The sequence below is a fragment of the Myotis lucifugus genome, unplaced genomic scaffold (genome assembly GCF_000147115.1).
Source record: "Myotis lucifugus unplaced genomic scaffold, Myoluc2.0 scaffold_908, whole genome shotgun sequence".
In the NCBI taxonomy this organism is placed as follows: Eukaryota; Metazoa; Chordata; class Mammalia; order Chiroptera; family Vespertilionidae; genus Myotis; species Myotis lucifugus.
The window spans coordinates 47,985-61,710 of NW_005871956.1; the positions used below are offsets into that span (position 1 = coordinate 47,985).

At 47.1% G+C, this 13,726-nt stretch overlaps 1 protein-coding gene and 1 pseudogene across 1 annotated transcript in view; one reads left to right on the forward strand and one right to left on the reverse strand.

The window, feature by feature from the left end:
• The window catches only part of SAE1 (SUMO1 activating enzyme subunit 1), a 52,580-nt gene that overhangs the window by 8,620 nt on the left and 30,234 nt on the right, over positions 1-13,726 (reverse strand). The window contains exon 6 of the mRNA XM_023747561.1: positions 3,871-4,015. Coding sequence (XP_023603329.1) covers positions 3,871-4,015 — 145 coding nt within the window. The remainder of the gene's footprint in view (positions 1-3,870; positions 4,016-13,726) is intronic.
• Positions 12,309-13,726, forward strand: part of LOC111824092 — a 9,118-nt pseudogene continuing 7,700 nt past the window's right edge.

Here is a 13,726-nt window from a genome sequence, read left to right on the forward strand (position 1 = left end):
GGGCAAACAGCGGCCCCCGAGCCACATGCGGCTCTTTGGCCCCTTGAGTGTGGCTCGTCCACAAAATACCATGTGCAGGCGTGCATGTACAGTGCGATTGAAACTTCCTGGCCCATGCACAGAAGTCGGTATTTTGTGGAAGAGCCACACTCAAGGGGCCAAAGAGCCGCATGTGGCTCGCGAGCTGCAGTTTGCCGACCACTGCTCTAACCAACTGAGCTACTTGGCCAGAGCTATCATTAACTCTTTAATGCTTCTCCAATTTCTCTTTTTAAAAATATGCTAATAAGTATGTTTTGTACATAAATGTTTGCTTAAATTATTTCTTTAGGGTACATTCTTATTAGTAAGGGGCAGAATTACTCTGCCAAACAGGGAACATTTTAATGATTCTTGATACATATTTCCAAAGTGTTCACTAAAAAGGCTGCACCTTTTCCCACCACCCTTGCTAACAATAAATGAGTCTTAAAAAAAATCTACAAAGGATTTTATTGATTTTACTTCTGCTCTGATAGAAAATGTAGAAGATGCAGTACCAGTGGTCAGTAATTTTCCCTGGTTAATGGAATTACAAGTGATTTTCATGTTCATCTTTGAATTTATTCTGTACTGATTTTCCCATAACATGTATATTATTCTGTACTTAAAAAAACCAGTTAAGTTCACAAAAGGACAAATTCGTAAATGTATGAATCCATTTATACGAGATATCTAGAATAGTCAAGTTTATAGAGGTAGGAGATAGAAGTTACCAGGGGCTTGGAGAAGGCAGAAAGGGAAGTTAGTGGATGGTGGCGGTGGTTGTACAGCAATGTGAATGTACTTAATGCCACTGAACTGTACGTTTAACAATGGTTAAATGTTATATTTTATGTTGTGCATACTTAACCACAATAAAAATTTTAAACAGTGAAAGTTATATTTACATATACAAATTATGAATGTTCGTCATAAACATATATAATAGTGAAAAGCTACAAACAACTTAAATACCCACTGATAAGGTGATGGATGAATAAATAACCATATGTCAGACAAGGACATGGATCTGTATTTTTTTAAAAATATATTTTATTGATTTTTTACAGAGAGGAAGGGAGAGGGATAGAGAGCTAGAAACATCGATGAGAGAGAAACATCGATCAGCTGCCTCCTGCACGCCCCCTACTGGGGATGTGCCCGCAACCAAGGTACATGCCCTTGACCGGAATCGAACCTGGGACCCTTGAGTCCGCAGGCCGAAGCTCTCTCTATCCACTGAGCCAAACCAGTCAGGGCATGGATCTGTATTTTGACATAAATAGGCCTATGACATGCTGAAAAAAGAAGGCAATTGTATGGAAAATCTGATCTCATTTTGACTTTAGAAAGGAGAACACGTATGGGCAAATATACTCAGAAGTCTGTGAGTCTAAACCCCGAAATGTTAGCTGTGGCTACTTCTCAATGGTGGGACCGTGGGTGATCCTTTTCTTCCCTTCTACATTTTCTGGCAACAGGCACCTGTGACTTTCCTAATCAGAAAAGCAATAAAGCTCTCTAAAAAGAGAATAAATAAGGTCACATAAAGGACAGCGCAAGCACACCAGGACAGATGAGGGAAACGGAGACTTGTGCACAGCCTTCCCTACTCAAGTGCGCAGCCCTGCTCCGAGCTGGCAGTGGGCAATCTGTGAGGGTGCCTGAGCGGCCAGACACCCCATCCCATGTCAGGCCTCGAAGAGCCACCAAACCCCTCTTACTTAAAGAGCAATAGCGCGGGAACACCTGAGCACATGAGGACCCGGACATGGGAAAGTGGTTTCCGCAGAGCAGGTGGGAGGGGGAAGGAAACACTTTGGAGAGAAAACCAGCCAGCAGCTAGTTAGGCTGTTAGCAGTTAGGTGGTGGCTTTCTCCTTCTGCGGAGCGGGCCGCGGCCACTTTCGCGACAGAGCCATGCCACTCACTCTAAATGCCCAAATTAGTCAGCTGGCTGCATACGCACGGCCAGGCACGGGTCTGCTTGGCGGCCTGGTCTCCCTGGCAGCGTCTGCTGCAAACGGAGCCCTGCATGAGCCAGAGCAGGTACCACTTGCTCTCCACGTACCGTCCTCCCTTTACCAAGACATGCGTGCACGGCTGGGAGCCCAGCCTGCAGTGTCATTAGCCCTGAACTCCCCGTACCAACTGACCAAAGCACCCCAAAGGCTACTGCTGGTCCTAAACCCGGTGGGTCTGCTACTGTCTAAACACGGTGCCCAGACACGAGAAAGAGACGACTGGAGAAGGGACTCTGATTCACTTTATTGCTAGAAGAAATCCAAAGAAGCATGCTACGACCAGATTATATGGTGAGACTTGGGTGAGGTCTTGATTGGCTACTTACTAAAACCTTGAGCAAGTGATAGAAAAATCTTTCTGAGCCTCAGTTTCTTCATTTAAATAATGGGAAAATAATCACACCTCAAGGGGATATTGTGGCAATTAAATGTGGTAAAGCACAGAATGTCTTCCATACGTGGTACGGTTGCCATTAGCCATATATATAAACCTTGGATTAGGCACTTAACTTTGTGAACTTTAACTTTTTCTCACCTATAAAAAGAATTGTTGTGAAGAGAGAACATGTACATAATACATGCTCAATAAATTGCAGCCATTATTATTACTGCTACAGGCGGCACAGCAAAGCAATTTAGGAACTTTTCCCTAAGACAATGAAAGAAAACAAGAGTGCACCGACGATCCCAGAACTGCCTGGAAGGGGCTCCTGGCCTCGTCACTGTTTGGAGTTCTCCAATCAGACTGGTCACCAAGGTGAAAACATCCAAGTGCCCAAGAGAGAGGATGCTGGGAACACAATTGTCCTTGCTGCTGAGAGTAGACACTGGTGAGCCATCAATGGAGGGCACTGGGGTAATATCTACCAAGTAATGAATCACTCTTCTGACCCAGCTACTCCCCATCTATCAATTTACCCTGCAGGTGCGCCTGCACACACAAGGCCATATATTGCAGCATACGTGGTAACAAAAGCCTGGCCACAACTCGAGGCTGCAGGGGACTGGTTCAGTGACCGCTACTGCTCCTGTGCTGGAATACTATACAGAGCTGGGGAAACGAGGGAGGAATCTATGTACTGACCAGGAAACATCCCCAAAAGACACTGAAGTGAAAAAGGTACACAATAGTGCAGTGGTTCTCAACCTTCTGGCCCTTTAAATACAGTTCCTCATGTTGTGACCCAACCATAAAATTATTTTCGTTGCTACTTCATCATTGTAATGTTGCTACTGTGATGAATCGTAATGTAAATATCTGATATGCAGGATGGTCTTAGGCAACCCCTGTGAAAGGGTCGTTCGACTGCCAAAGGGGTCACGACCCACAGGTTGAGAACCGCTGCAATAGTGCATACAGATTTTTTTTAAATATGTTTTATTGATTTTTTACAGAGAGGAAGGGAGAGGGATAGAGAGCCAGAAACATCGATGAGAGAGAAACATCGATCAGCTGCCTCCTGCACACTCCCCACTGGGGATGTGCCCGCAACCAAGGTACATACCCTTGACCAGAATCAAACCCGGGACCCTTGAGTCCGCAGGCCGATGCTCTATCCACTGAGCCAAACCGCTTAGGGCGTGCATACAGATTTTATACTGCCTTGAATTTTGAACCATTTAACTGCTGAACAAATAGGACCTGCACCTCTCTTTCTCACACGCTGTGGCTACACCAACGGAGAGGCGGAGGCCTGCGAAGTTGGCAGAACGTGGCCCAGGAGGCTCCCCTCAGGGCTTTTGGTCTCAGTAAAGCACCTCCCCACTTAAGGCGAATACGCAGATGTTTATCAATCCAGGCCAAACCAATAAATGCCGAGACCAACCTGACAAAGTCTTCAGGAAGCAGGTCAGGATTAACACCCAGGGAGTCAAGCACATCGTTTCGAATCTGGAGCAACAGCTCAGAATCTTCCCCAAAGGTATCACAACTAGGGTCTCTTCCCTTATCCGTGCGGAACTTCAGGAGCACTGGGGAAGGAAAAAGAAGGAGGTTAAAAAACAAGTCTTTTCATAATAAATGCTTGTCGATGTGGAGAATTAAGTGGGGTTTTTTTCATTCTCTAGGAATTATACATTAATTAAAATGTGGGCCAAGTGAAAGGGAATACACTTTTCATTTATTCAACAAATACAGTCAGAAAGGGAATCAAATAATTACCAAGATAACTACAATGACTGTGATGAGTGCCAGGAAAGTATAGCAGAGGGTCTATACTACCCACACGGTGGTGCCGGGTAAGGCTTCCCCGAGGAAGCACGACGGAGTGAATGTGTTTGGGGAGAAGCGGGGAACTTCCAGCAGAGAGAAAAGGCCCGACTCTGACCCAGAAGAGAGGTCAGGAGCGGGAGGCATGCATTCTAGGCATCAGTTCAAAGGGCTGCTTCGGCCAGAAAGGCCAGCCAAATGCTCAGACTCATCAGACAGGCAAGTCATTACAAACAAAACCTCCCTTAGTACAACAATTCGTCAACCTCCAGAAATGAGTGTTTAATTTTGCTTTTGAACCAGAGAAAGGTTGAGAGGATGGCGGCAAATCAGAGCTCCTGTGAAACAAGACTCTAACAAGGCTTGAACTTTTAGCCCAACCAAAAACACACAGGCAGGAGCATGATAAGATCCATCAAATACCAACCCCTTCTACTCCACTGCACTGTCCACAATGGTCACCGCGAGCGGGGCAGGTGGTGTTCTTGTCCCCCACGTGCCCCCAAGGCAGGCGCACGGCGGTCTCTAGGGCCCTCCTCCTCCTTCTTGTCACACAAGAGTGTGTAGCAGCGCAGTCAGAGACAAGTGGATCCCTGGGTGCTATGAGATAGTGCCTCATATCTGGAGGGGACTTTACAGTTTACAAAGTGCTTCCATGTAAATCTCATCATTATTTGTTGACTGAAAAAGTGAACTTATTCGGCAAATTATACTCTCTATCAGTACAAGGGGCTCCTCCCTAAAAATAAAGGTGGACTGAAAACTCAGGCAATTGCTGTGAGGCTCTTTAAAAATGCATTTGGAACTCACCCCAGAATAAGAAATGAGTCCTTCTTTCTACTTGTTTTCTTTTCTTTCTTTTTTTTAAAATATATTTTATTGATTTTTCACAGAGAGGAAGGGAGAGAGATAGTTAGAAACATCGATGAGAGAGAAACATCGATCAACTGCCTCCTGCACACTCCCCACTGGGGATGTGCCCGCAACCACGGTACATGCCCTTGACCGGAATCCGGAATCGAACCTGGGACCCTTCAGTCCGCAGGCTGACGCTCTATCCACTGAGCCAAACCAGTTTCGGCTCTCCTTGTTTTCTTAAGACTCACAGAGTTTTGGTGATGAGCAGCCTGGGTTGAGAACCCGCTCCAAGGAAGAGTACATATTCACTCACTCAGCCAGCAAGACCAAGCGCTCACCGTGTGCCCGGCAGACCTAGGCATTGAAGGTGCAAGGGAAGGCGAGTGAGTCTGGTGTCTGCACATGTGAAGGCGACGGGGAGAGAACAGAGAATTCAGGAGTCACAACAGATGGTCCAAGCCTGAGAAGTTCATAAAGGGATTACAAAGGATTCCAAGAAGATCCGAAACCACAGAGGCCCAGGTAGAAGACAAGGCCTGCTCCTGAGCTATGCCGTTCTCGGTGCCACAGTCAGAGAAAGGCCCCGGTCTGCTTCTCTGGCAACTTTCAAATGCCCAGGTCGGGCTCTGCACATCGCAGGTTTAAAAACGGGGGCGTGTGTACGTGTGTGTGCTCAGGACACCTGTTTTGAACACGGTTTGCCCTCTGGAAACAGGACTCTCCTCTTTTCAAGAACACAGCTCCTAGAACCCTCGATTGTACCGAATCACTTGGCAGTCAACTCAAGGCCAATGACCATTTGGATGCTACTAAACTGATCTGCCTTCACCTGAGCTTAGCTTCTACCTCTGCAGATGTGTTGCTGGAATTCCACTTTGGAGTAAATAAATGCAATCACAGAAGCTTTGGGGGCAGGGTGAGGAGACTGCAGAAGAGGCAGTTAATCCCTGTTTAGACCCAACCTCCTGTCCAACAATGTCCTGTGAAGACAAAGGAATCTGGAACTCTGCTAGTCTAGTCCAGCCAAAGCAGAGGATACTCCGAGCAAACTGCACTGAATGTCAGCGCTGCTCCAATCAATCGCTTCTGAGAGGACAGAACCACAAACCCAGAATGAGTGTCAGTGCTGCCTGAGCAGATGACGGACGCAATGCCAAGTACAGCCGCTCATACTGCACAATTCAAGGCTCAGTGGCAACCACGTGGACAGGGAGGCTGCTTAATTTCAGGCCGTCAGGGTGGTGGACAGCAGTGGGGGCCCCACATGGTGCCGCCCATGTGATGCTCTCACTTCTTTGTCACTGGGACAGAAGCAACAACTGTCATACGGAAGGAAGAAGAGAGGGTCATTTTTTCAGCTCTCACCACAAAGCTTTTCATCTTTTGGCTAAATCTAAGCCCTTGGAGAAAGCTCAAACCCTCCTAATAGTAAAACCAACAGTGCCTAGTATGTGCCAAGCATTTTACATACATTAACACTCAGCCACAATAACCTGGTGAGGTAGGGAGGTCCTATTACTCTCCTTACTTTATAGATGGGCAAACTGAAGTTCAGAGAGGTTAAGTGGCTTGGTCAATGTAACTGTCAATAAGGATTCGTGCAGAAATGCCAACTCTGGCATTCAGACTCGGTGCTTCTTAACCCTAATCGAATCCAGGAGAAATGGCAGGACCATCAGGAACGCAGCCCCAAGGATTCCAAGCGGCCTGGCTCTTTGCCCCTCACCTCAGGGGACTCCCATTCAGCCACATTTTTATGCATTTTCCAGATAGGCCCTGCCCTCTCTCAACTGGGCCATTAATTTTAAGTTACTAATTCAGTGGGTGAGAAGTGAAGGCAGACGCCATACGAAACCTTGCCCATCCATCTTCAGAGAGTAAGACCAGTTTCATCTCAGAAAGAAGTAAGATGGCACTACCAGGAGGAGTGAAGGCAGCCAGCAGTTGGCCCCGCTGTTTCTCTGGTGCAGGCCGCCTGGATGAGGGCCGGCAGGCTGGCACCAGCCAGATACCTCGCTGACCACATCTGAAGGCCTCTCAGGGCCTCTGGGAAGGAGGCCAGTCAGAAGGCCACTTATTTGTAGTAAAGCAAACAGAAGCTGTATTTTTCACTCTTTTTCGAATGTCAGCACTCCAGTTAGTGGGGGTGGGAAGAAGCCCATGTTCTAGACGGGCAGCAATCTCAGAACTGACCCTAGCCCCTGACGAGTTCTTGCTTATTAAATTCTCCTCTTTGTTCTGCTCTCCACCCTCCCAAATAGCCAGACACACACACACATCAGTGTTGACTCTGCATTTCTGAAGAGCACCTCCCCACCAGCTTCCAGATTATAAAACTGTCCCCATTAAGATCAAACTCAGGAATGGAGAGCTGCTCTGCCAAAAGATGACTCATTGAATCGCATCAAAACAGCGCACAAAATGAGAGTCCCAAACCTGATTAACTTCATCTGAACCTTTTAATTAACTCAGGTTGCTGAAGTCCAGGAAAATGACATTTATTGCTACAGATGACAGGCTTGTGTCTCTGCTGAAGTTCAGGTCTTGCCCATGTAACAAAAAAGGCAAGCACCTTTTCATGTACTAAAAGGAAAACTGTGTACATGTGATTAACTACTAATTCTGCAAAAAGAAATGAACTCAAATTCAAATTTATTCTGAATCAGAATACCAGATTGCTATTACTACAGGAATTTGGAAAGCAGTATTATTAATCACTGTATTTCTTTAGACAAATATCTTATTGCATTTAAACAATGTGATTATATTTAGCATAATCACTAAGGTCATCGGAAAAAATAGTATTTTTATAGGAAATAAAATAAAGTCAATGTTGCAAATAAGCCCCAACTCTATTTCTGTCCCCCAAAACAGCTCAATTAAAGGGGAAAGCTAAATCTATATAAAAACCTCATTTGCCTGACCGACAACTAAGGCCTTGTGTGTCAGGTACCCCTGCCTCAGTCTCTGGCGCTCTCCAACCTACTGATAACCCTTCTCCCCACGCCGGCTCCCGTGCGCTCTGGAAACGTCCTGGAAACCAGCTCTACTTCTGTGTTACATAAACTTCCAAGAAGATAGTTATCCTCTTAGACAACTGCCTATCTTCTAAGGCAAAACACTAGGTCTGACATTTAGTTAACTGTTCATTCAATAAGTACGTACTAAGCATGCTCTGCCCCCAGAGCATTTGGTGAGGGTGGCAAATCCAAACTACTTATAAGTTAATAAAAGGCGGGAACCAGAAAAGGAGCTCTGAGTTATGAGGGTGGAATGGGGCAGTCTATGGAGCAGCCAGGCGCCCCCGCCCCCTGCCCCGCCCCCACCAGCCCAAACGCTGCTGCCTTCTCTGCGAGGCCCTTCCTAGGAAGGGGCAGGCAGCAGAGGACAGTAGTGAGGAGCTCGGCTCTGGAGCCAGACTGCCTGCCTTGGCTGGATCCCCTACTTTCCCACTTCCTGTCACCTTGTGACGATGTCCCTGAACTGCTTCTATAAAATAAGAATCATAAGAGCACTTACCTTGCAGGGTTTAAGGATTTCGTGAACGAATCCACGCAGAGCACCTAGGACAGCGCCACGCACAGTGTAAGAATTCAGTACGTGCCAACACTCCAGGATTGTGGCTACTCTTCCCCGGTCGCCATCAACCCAGCTCGCCTGCCCCTTGGAGCTGACATGCTTGTTTATGCGGAACTTCCTCGGTTAACTGAGTTCCCACCACTAATGCAGCTGTGAGCTCTGGAGACTACAGGGACTCTTAATCTCCGTTTATCTTACAATCATCTGTGTAAATTCACTTGTACAAGGACTGGCCTGCCTCTCCCCCCAGATGTTGGCTCCGTGGGGCAGAGACCATTTCTATTTTGTTCACTACTATTTATTTAATGCCTAACGTGAGCGTGCCCCTGGTAGGCACCAAGAAAGTGGGCTTCATGGGAAGCCTAAATGTTTGGGGAAGGAAGACAGTCACACGTAAGGGGAGAGGGCTCTCAACAAGTGACACAAGGTCCTCATAGATCCTAACCAGGCCTGCTCTTTTATTAACCGAATTGAATAGTTTCAGGACACCCAAGATGGATTTCTTATCAAGTATTTACAAACATGCTAGACATGGAATACCCACCAAGAAACAAAAAAGATACACAGCACACCACGTCTGCCCTCAGGAGGGAAACGAGATGGGAGTCAGCTTTCAAGGCCATGCCTTTGGTCTAAAGGTGCAGAACAGCCAGCCCCCGGGCGTGAGCTCAGGGAGGGACAGGGCTGAACTGGGAAGGCGGGAGCACTTCAGGAAGCCGCTTTTCCGGCATCCGGTCATCTGTTCACCCCGGCGCCACAAACTCCCCCCTTCATGTACCTCACCCTTAGTTTTTCTCTTTAAGCCAGAAACTTAAAAGTATGTGTGTGGCCCTGGCCAGGTGGCTCAGTTGGTTGGAGCATTATCCCTTACACTGAAAGGTTGCAGATTCGATCCCCAAGAGGGGCTCATATGGGAAGGCAACCGATCTATGTTTCTCTCTCTCTCCCCACTCTTCCCTCCCACCCTCTCCAAATTCAATGAGCACGTCAATGGGCAAGGATATTTTTTTTTAAATGCCAGAAGTATCTGTGTGTATTCATTCATTCATTTTTTTTTTCATCCACAAACATGTCTTGAGCACCTGCCCTCCACCCCCACATTCTGTACAGAGCTGTGCTGGGGACCCAGAAGTGACCCAGATGGCACCAGGCCCTGCCCTTGAATGCAGAGCTCAGAATCCACGGAGAGCACACTCGTAAGCCCCTGCATCATGGGCACACAGCACTGGGGTCTCTCTTTCCAGAGCATAACCTCCAGAGTGGCTCCCCCGAAACTTACTCTGAAATGCCCCCTTGGCCTCCAAGTCCTGGCCACCCTTCCACCTCTGCACTGCAGCCCAACCTATCACCTCATCATATATCAGCTCAAAACAGAGAACGAAAGCTGTCACTTGTTATTTACATCTCACTCTCTTCTGAAAAGAGGCAGCCAGACGAAGTTGTTGATGGGGGAAAGGAGAGTACTTTTTCTCAGAAATGACCTGAAAACAGATGCCATTTTTTGCCTACCAAATTAAAGACCAAGATTACTCAACCTAAGCAAGAAGACCGGGGTTCGGCTCTGTCACCCAGAGCTGGTGGAAGTGTGAGTGCTCCGCAAACATGTCTTGAGAATGACATGAGAATGTGGTATTGAGGATCTTTATGAAAGGTCATTGCTGACCTGGCTGGTTTGGCTCATTGGACAGAGTGTCGGCCTGTGGACTCAAGGGATCTGGGGTTTGATTCCAGTCAAGGGCATATGCCTGGGTTGCGGGCTCAATCCCCAGTAAGGGGTGTGCAGGAGGCAGCGGATCAATGATTCTCTCTCATCATTCTACTTTCTCTCTCACTCTCCCTTCTGCTCTGAAATCAATACAAATATATTTTAAAAAAAGGTCATTGCCATGTTATTTATACTACAGAAAATATGGAAATAATCTCACATCCAATCATAGGGTGGCTACATATGATATACTGACTGAATATTATTCAGCTACTAACATTATGTCTAAGCAGTTTTTAGTCAAGATTTTTGCAACATTTAGTTTCTTAAAAAAAAAAAAAAGGCATTTGATATCCTACATTCAGAATACTCCTCTAGGTATAACTGTTACCATCCCCATTTTAAAGGTGGGAAACTGAGGCTTTGGAGGGGCTCAGGATCACAATGGACGCAAAAGTCACTGCACTGCCAACCTCTATGTTATACTGTCTCCCTAGGAGCAGAGACAAGACAGAAAACATGCTTATTGTTAAAAATCACTTCAAATAGGTCTGGCTTTCCACCCTACAGCCCACCGGTTTGGAATAACACAAACTACCCATTAAGACCCTGCAGCCAAATGTTCTATTTCTCCTCTAAAAAGTGTCAAGTGGTTCCTGAGCTTAACTCTCACCTTTCAAGTAGAACATTCTGCCTAGTACGAAAATACTGCAATGTACAAAAGAAGGGGACAACAAATTCTAAATCGCAGAGGTGAATTATGTAGAGAAGGACAGAGCTCCATGCCCAGTGCAGGGCCCCTCACGGATCGGCTTGGCCAACTGCACCCCCGACTCAACAACGAGTCTGACAGAACCCTCTCCATTCAGACCCACCCTGCCCGGTCACAAGCAGCAGGGAGACAGGGTCTTTTCTCCAGCCCAGCACTTGAGTGGCACATGACCTTGACTCTGGGCATCTGCTGCTCTCTGCCAATCGCTCTCACCGAGGGAAGATGGCACAGGACATTCCCGTGACTGCTGTCTGACACTCAGAGAAAAGATGGGAGGCTTTACACAAGAAGCGCAGCTGGGCTTGGGGCCCCGAGAGCTGCTCAAACAGGCTAAAGCCGGGGGTGGGGGGGATGTGGGCCTGCAAAGAAAAAACAAGGCAGGTTGCTGACAATGTTGCCCATTATTGCAATCTGGTCTCCGTGGGCCTTAGTTTCCCATCTGCAAAAGTGGATTAAGAAAATGTCACAAGGCTCTTGTGAAGTTCAGATTTCAAAAACGGACATACTGCTGTTATTAGTGATGCTAATAATTAAAAGCTGACTAAGCGCTCTGAAATATGCAGTGTTCGGTGATGCTTCAACACTTTCTAGGTGTGGCGAGCTTGGACAAATGACTTAACCTCTCCAAGACTCAATTTCTTCTTGTGAAATGGGATGATCACAATAAGATCTGCTCCCGTGAGGGCGCTATGAAGATTTAATGTGATCGTGATGCACAGAAAGTGCTAATCAACAATTATCAATACACAACGTGCCAGATCTTCATTCAGTGCCTGTGCCCTATGAGTCGGTGCTCTCACCACTCTACCTGCTGATGGCTGAACAGCACTGTGGGTCACCTCTGCCCTCCCCTCTCTGCATGACAGTGCCTCCTTCCTTTCTGAATGACTGTGGTCTGCCTTCTCTCTACCACTGATAGATAAAGCAGTGGCACCAAATAAAGAAAACCCAAAACCACTGTTTTTTCTTTCTCCCTCCCTACAAATTATTTTTAAACTCTGTGGTCATGACAGCAGCAAATCAACAAGTGCTCAGCTGCGGCCCCATTATCGGAACCCATTTCCCTGTGGCTGTCTCCTCCTCAGCAGTTCTTGTCATTGCAGTTCTTGTGTTCCCTGGGGAACACTAGGTCCAAACAGCGATGGCTGCCTTCGGCCTGGTTTACAAAGGTGACAAGTTCTAAAATAAGAAGTTCCTTCTGAAGAGAACTGATCACCAAATCAAGCTGAGGTCTGGAGACAAAGTCAATTAAAAAAATCATAAAAACAGGGAAGTTGGGAGCGTGCTGGGGGCAGGCAGATTTGAGGAAGGAGGAATTAAAGAAGTTCCCTAAAGTCTACCTACAACAATTAAAAAATTACAAAGTGTCCGCCGATAGGAAATCTTGCAAAAGAATCCATGCAGTGGTGAGGTATAAAATGCTAGAAAGTTCTGGAAGAATATGCAAGAAATGGCAGTTTCCTCTGAGGTATCTGAATATTTTACTAAGTTGCCTTACTTTTACTTACAACTTAGAAAAGGAAAAAATAGAACTATTTCTAAGGCTCTCCTGTACATGACCATTGGGAAGGGAGGACTGTCAAAAATCTCCATTTCTCTGAGAAAACAGAAGCCATGAAGTGGGGGGACTTGCTCAAGGCCAGGAAGTATATGGCAGAGGTGGGACCTAAACTTCTTTCTTCCAAATCCAAATCTGGAGACCTCAAGGCTTTGGTGACTGAGAAGGTTCTATGGCAGGACAAAGCAGACGTGAACTCCAAACTCATTTGGCTAGATTTATGAACCAAGAACAACCGGTCATCTTAGAAAAGAAACAAATTCCCCCCAAGGAGGGCCTAGGCTGACCTGGCGAACTCTAGCAGAGATAGGAGCTACTGGTTAGTGACGGGCCCTTGCTGCCTGGAGACAAGGAGTTAAAGGAGAGCGGAAGTGCTCCCCAATCCTGTGGATGGTTTAGGCATAGTCCTGCAGCCAAGTCTTGGGGTTTAGAGATACTTCCTGTCTTTCAAGTGTGGCACAGTGGGAAAAGGTCATGGTCAACTATGCAAATTAGCACCACCTAGATGGCTTTACATAGGCCTCAAATCCTATCCTATACAATAAAAGCCTAGTATGCTAAGTGTCCAACCGTTCATTTGACCAGTCGCTATGAAGTGCACTGACCACCAGGGGGCAGATGCTCTGACTGGTAGTTAGCTTGCTGCTGGGGTCAGGCCGACTGGGACTGGGCGAGACGGGCCGGACACACCCTGGAGCCCTCCCATGGTCCCTTCCCGGCCCCGATTGTGCACTGGGCCTCCAGTCCTATATAATAAAGAGGTAATATGCAAATTAACCTTCACGCCCTTACAAGATGGCTGCCTACGACCAGGCTGGCAGGGGGGTTAGTGAGGGACGACCAAATGACTGCACACCAGGCTGCATGGGGCAACCAGGCTGACTGGTGGTGGGGGGCGGGCAGTAAGGGATGAGGCTGGGGGGTGACGGGACACGGGCAGTAAGGGGTGACCAGGCTGGGGGGGACAGTAGAAGTGACCAGGCCGGCAGGGAAGGGGGCAG